The 6,100-nt window shown below is 39.3% G+C and overlaps 1 protein-coding gene across 2 annotated transcripts; it reads right to left on the minus strand.

The window, feature by feature from the left end:
- Positions 1 to 299: 299 nt before the first annotated feature.
- On the minus strand, positions 300 to 6,088 carry LOC102303557 (serine protease FAM111A-like). Of its 2 annotated transcripts, XM_042217380.1 has the most exons (5): positions 5,012 to 6,088; positions 4,829 to 4,894; positions 4,666 to 4,728; positions 3,012 to 3,059; positions 300 to 2,918 (listed from the first exon to the last, which is right to left on the minus strand). In XM_042217380.1, exons 2-5 carry the CDS (start codon positions 4,886 to 4,888, stop codon positions 1,626 to 1,628), a joined length of 1,464 nt encoding a protein of 487 aa, XP_042073314.1. In that variant the 5' UTR covers positions 4,889 to 4,894; positions 5,012 to 6,088; the 3' UTR covers positions 300 to 1,625. The 2 variants fall into 2 exon arrangements, with proteins under 2 accessions (XP_042073314.1, XP_005952703.2); XM_005952641.2 differs by having other exon boundaries at positions 4,829 to 6,088.
- Between the last annotated feature and the right edge of the window lie 12 nt (positions 6,089 to 6,100).

Here is a 6,100-nt window from a genome sequence, read left to right on the forward strand (position 1 = left end):
TTCCAGAGGGCAGGAGGCTGAACAGACAGTGCGCGGGGTGGGTTGCATCGTTGACAATTGTGATGGCTTTGCGGGTGAGGCGAGTGGTGTAAATGTCTTGCAGGGAGGGGAGTGGTACACCAACTATCCTCTCAGCTGTTCTCACAATGCGTTGTAGAGCTTTTCTGTTATAGTCAGTGCAGCTACTTATATATAAGTATATTCTTATACTCTCTAGACTGAAGAAGTCACTTGGATGAAACAAAACGTTTCTCCCACCAGTTTTGAAAAAATTGAACCACTCTAACATGAAGGTGAGTTTAGCATTTTTTTTTAAAAATTTATTCAGAACTGAAATAATAACAGGAGAAAAGGATTGGTGTTACTCACTATGACACGTTTTATCTTTGGGAAGTTTTGCCAAAAAGGCATGTACACCAAACCTCAAAAAATGTGTCTGACAGAAAATCTTTTCCTGTGTGGGTTTTTCAAGAATAGAGTGTAAAGAATCTTGACTTGAAATAAACAAATTTCCTTTTTCAACAGGAAGGAAAGTTTAAAACAAAGAAACATTACAGTTCATAATGACAACACTAAACATGTCACAAACAGGTTAACAGCATATGGTTTGTATTACATTGTACTAAACATACACAGCAATGTTAAAACACAAGGGGTAAAACAACATGATTTTCAAAGGATGGTTTTCATAACACCATTAGTTATAAAACAAAAAAAACAGATATAATAAAAACCCTGGGTAATACATCTGAACAGAAAGCTACACACCCACTAAGTAGAAACTTCTACTAAAGTCTAAACATTAAACTAAGGCCAGCTACAAGCTTGGTTTTAAAACATCACATCTATATCATTGTAGTGTGCCTTTATGGGTAAATACAAAGTATCTGTGTTTTTCAGTCGCAAAGTCAGAAATTTTCTTATTATATAAATTATTTTACTCAGCATGAGGTTATGTCTGCAGTATAAGCTTTGACTGTAATCTCTCTCAGTATAGGGCTACAGTAACTTCACTAAGCTTCAAATCTTCCTGTGCCTTATACCACAGGTCCCCAGAGGCACAGGTTCAGGTTACATCTTATGTGTTCAATTCTTTGAAGAATAATGCATTAGAAAAAAAGGAATCTCTGAAATCAGAAATAGTTTGCAACTTTGCCCTAATCTGTATACCTAACTGGCTTCCATTGGCTCCTCAGCATTGAGTATCTCTTTCAGGTGTGGGTTTCTTTTTGCTGCCTTCTCAGCTTTCTTCAACAGCTCCTTATTTTCACTTTCCTTCAGATTTTCCACAAAGTTTTCAAATATAGTAAGAAGAGGAATGGCATATTCAATGACGCTCTCATCACTGTTGACTGAATCACAGATATAACCTGCAGTGTGCAAACCAAAAACTCTGCCAAGTCCATCAAACACTGGAGAACCAGAGGCACCGTGATACATGAAAGTGTGGTAGGTCGCTACCTTTCCTGCTTTACGTCCACCTATCAATATGTCATTAATGCCATGCTCTTTGAGCCAATCACTGATCGTTTTGATGATGAGCAGGTTTTTGTACTGATACAAATGTTCATCAATAGCCTGCCCTCTCTTATCTGTCTCAATGATACATGTAGGATCCATTTTTTTCACCCCCCTGCTGGGTGTCCAATGATGCAGGCTTCACCATTGGCAGGCAGTGGTCCAAACTCACTGAGCAGCCCTGGTGGTACCTTTATATTCTGTGCTCTTGTTTGCTGGTTTGGTTTTGAGCCTTCAGGGTTGAGCTCCAGAACTGCATAATCTAGATCAGCATCAAAGTCAGTGAATGTATTCTCTGCTCTAAAGTAGTAGAAATTTGTTTCTGGCTCAGACTTCTCGTAGTCAAATACAGCAAGCACTTCTACATCCTGCTGCAGCTCCTTCCCTTCAACAAAACCTTGAAACAAATGTGCACTAGTCAGGATGAAAGTATCAAACAGCACGAAGCCTGTTCCCATAGAAACATCCTTAACAATGACTTTGCAAACTGACTTTCCCAGTTCTAGCAGCTTCCTGACTCTGTGAACTTCACTGAAGGACTGCTGGATCTTTCCAAAGTTTTCCTTCCTGAGATTCAGTGCTTCCTGATACAAATCACCAGGGAATCTACTCTCCATCCATCGTTTCAGATCTGGAAACTGCTCACGCAGTAGTTCATAAATCTTGTTTCTATCAGCATCACTGCTGGTTTCTTTCACTGCGGTTTTTACACGGATTCCCTCCTGTTGTGCTAAATAGACGATCTCTGACTCTGATCTTCTTTCACAATTACTTTGAGAATTATTTGTTGGGCTTTCTTGTGACTTTCCATTGTTTTCTTTTTTATCTTTTGGAAGGCGTATCTTGAATTGTTTCTGGTGTAGTTTTTCTACCTTTTGTGTGCATACAGTGAAGCGTTTGGGATCCTGATTGTTGGACAGCTCAAAGTTGCCAAGGTCATCAATGAAGCGACCGTCTCTCTTCAGAGCCTCAGCCACAGTTATTCCCTTTTCTCCATAAACACAGAGGTTCTTGAACTGTTTTACATCGTTATTTTTAAAAAGTTCCTTTGTTTTAGTGTGTAGCCCACCAACTGTGTCTATATAGAAGACAGAATAGTGCCCTTTTGGATGCACTATTTTGGAATGTTGGACTTTACCTTCAACTTTTTCTGCTCTACGTGATATGATCAGACACTCACCATCATCAATACAAGAACAGGGCAAATGTGTTGCAACAATTGACTTCTTATCCTCTTTACCTAGCTGAATGATAATGTTCTCATCTGCACACTTAATCTTCTCATTGCATTTCTCGTTTGATTTTATGGCTTCCAGCACTGTGCAAAGCTGATTACACTGAACAGTATATTCATAACTAGCTTGATTGAATTTCACTGTAAATTCATGGGAATGTTGAACCTAGAGGAAATTAGAGTGAGATGGTTAGAAACACAGTGGTACTAAAGAAGCAGAGCAGTATTTTGGTCATGTAATGTAACACGGTATACTTACAGTGGAATCACTGTCATTTTCCTCCTTTGGTCGAGTTGGCGTAAATCCCTGCAGAAATAACAGATATTAAAATATATAAATACAAATATAAATATAAATATATAAATACATATCAAATTATTCAAGATTCAAAGTGTTTATTGTCATGTGTCCAAAGAAAAAAAAAAAGCATTTCTCTATGCAATGAAATTCTTTCTTTGCTGTCCACCCTCAGATGCCGGTTAATATATACAATAGAAATAAGACAGAAAAAAATACAAATAGTACAAATAAATAAATGAAGACAGAAAAGGAGACAAAATATTGAATTGTGAAACAGAGATGTGTGCAAAAGACCTGTGGCTGTAATATGCTGGCTTAATATGCAGGATGACCTGATGTGCAAAAAATTATTTTTTACTGTTCAAAAATAGGTCAGCTGTTCAATGACAGTGGGGAAGAAGGAGTTGTTGAGTCTGCATGTTCTGGATCTAAACCTTTGTCCTGAGGGCAGAAGTGTGAACAGTCCGTGTTGGGGCATGTGGGGTCTTTGAGGATGGAGGCAGCTCTTCTCTGGACTCTGTGATTGTAGATGCTCTGCAGAGAGAGCAGCGGACTCCTGATGATCTTCTCCGCGGTTGTTATCACTCTCCGCAGGCGTTTGCGGTCCATAGCAGTATAGTGCTGCCATACCATGCAGTGATGCAGCTGGTCAGTGTGGTCTCCACAGTGCAGCTGTAGAACCTGCTGAGGATCTTGGCCGACATACCAAATTCCCTCAGCCTCCTCAGGAAATACAGCTGCTGCTGAGCCTTCTTGACCAGCTGTGTGGTGTTCAGTGTCCAGGTGAGGTCCTTGGAGATGTAGACGCCCAGGTACCTAAAGCTGTTCACCCTCTCCACTTCAAGTCCCCGGATAGACATTGGTTGGTGAGGCCTCCTCTTCTTCCTCATGTCCACTATCATCTCCTTTGTCTTGTCAGTGTAGAGGGTGAGGTTGTTGTCCTCACACCATGACACCAGACCGGTCACCTCTCTCCTGTAAGCTGCTTTGTCCCCTCCAGTGATGCGGCCAATCACTGCAGTGTCGTGGGTGAACTTCAAAACGATGTTATCTTTGTTGGAGGTGACACAGTCATGGGTGTACAGGGTGTAGAGGATGGGACGGAGGACACAACCCTGTGGAACTCTAGTGTTTGTAATAATATTGGCTGAAGTCCTGTTTTTTAAGGTTAACCTAATAATGTCTTTTGTCTTGCTTTTTTTTTTTTAGTTTGTAATGTGGATTATTTAAAAGTACTTTTATGTCATGTTTTTTGAATATTTGGTATTAAAATTTTGCATTCTGATTACAAAAGTGTGAAAAATGGTGAATCTCCTTGTATGACCTTCCTTTGTCACAATTTGTGGGTTGCACACAGTGTTGGATAATATGAAGCAGACCCTTGCAGAGATGTGAAGCATGAAGTGGCCCTCAGACCAAATCACTGGTATGTGCATATCTCATCAATCATACTTCAACTCCCTATAAAGCTCACACAGATTCAGTTTTCATTGACAGTGTCAGAAATGTAAAGGTTCATATTCCATGTTTACATAAAATATTAAACATGTCAAGAACCTACGAGCTTATTTATTGTTCAATCAGCTATTTTCACACTGACATAAGACCTCACCTGAGGGGGTTTAGGTCCTTCTGGCTGCATGCTTGCTTTGCTGCTGCTGCCACTGGGACTGTTCTGTTAAAAAAAGAAAAGCACAGATAAATTAATTTGGCTGATAAATACAGAGTAGAAATGGGGAAGCAATAACATTGCAGTATTATTAGTTTTTACTTACTGTTTGCTTGGAAAGAAAGTCCCTAATATCTCCCATGTTCTTTGATCGTTTGGGAGGCATTTTCTCCTGCTATCATGAACATAAAAGCAGAGTATGTCAAGTGTTTGTTCTTAAGATGGAAAAAAACTGTGGTGTTTCGAACAGTTTTGTTGTCCAGAAGACTCACATTGAAAGTACACACACCTCTGTTTTCTACTGTAGTCGTCAGGGAGGGATGAAAGAGTTCAGATGTTTATATCCTGATAAAAATAAATAATTAATATCTAAAAATATCCAGAAAAGGAAAATGCTGAAAATGCCTGTTGGCACACATTATGAGCAAATAGTTGGAAAATGTCGAAATACAACTAACCATGAATGTCTTGTGGGTTTCTCCAAGTTTCTCCAAACTGAGGCTTAGTTGCTTTTTTTAAAATACACTACACAAGTAGCAACAAATTGCCCACCAAAAGTCACATGTGTGTGCTGCTTGTACTTACTCTTGAGCCTCTGAACTAATCAGCATAGAGCCCAGCAGCTAAGGTTGCTTAGAAGGACTTACACCAGAAGAAGTACATTTTTTTCTTTTCCAAAAAACGTCTAACAGGAACATTTCCTGCTCTAGGAAACCAAAACATGGTCCATCATACTCATTTTTGTGTTGGATTTGATTTAATTTTGTAACAAATTAGATATGGCAGTATGTCTGTAAGGGGGTAATTTAGCCAAAAAGCATAAAAAGCAAAATAAATGCTCAACAGCTATAAATTGTTATGAATTATTATGGTACATTAAATATCTTAGAATCCAAAATTACAACCAGAACAAAGCAGGGCCATGATAAGATAAGACTGGTCTAATAACTGTATGAAACACATTTCCTTCGTGCGTGTGCCTGATGCATGCAAAAGAAAGGCTGCAGGAAGCACTTTGTTCTTTAACGTCTCAATGGTTTGGTTCAGCAAAGAACAGTGTCTCTTTACTAAAGCTGCATTTGTGCCGGCAGATGCTCATCTCATCTCCTATAAAGTTGTCTACTGAGTGGCACAGTCTCAAAAGCCGCACAACTGCCAAAGAATTAATACTCCTTGTGCTGTGGCTATGGTTTTCACTATGATTGATGACACAGCAGCCAGCAAACTATGGGCTATTCCTCTGTCCAATAATACAATCAGCAGGCAAATATCTGTCAAAGAGGAGCACCTTAATGATAAGGTGCGTGACAGCCGCTTTTCTCTGCAGATGGATGAAGTTTCAAATTTAACTGTTACAACTTTCTTATGAAACTTTGTG

This window comes from Haplochromis burtoni, unplaced genomic scaffold (assembly GCF_018398535.1).
Source record: "Haplochromis burtoni strain Fernald_Lab_line unplaced genomic scaffold, NCSU_Asbu1 Contig_1898, whole genome shotgun sequence".
NCBI lineage: Eukaryota > Metazoa > Chordata > Actinopteri > Cichliformes > Cichlidae > Haplochromis > Haplochromis burtoni.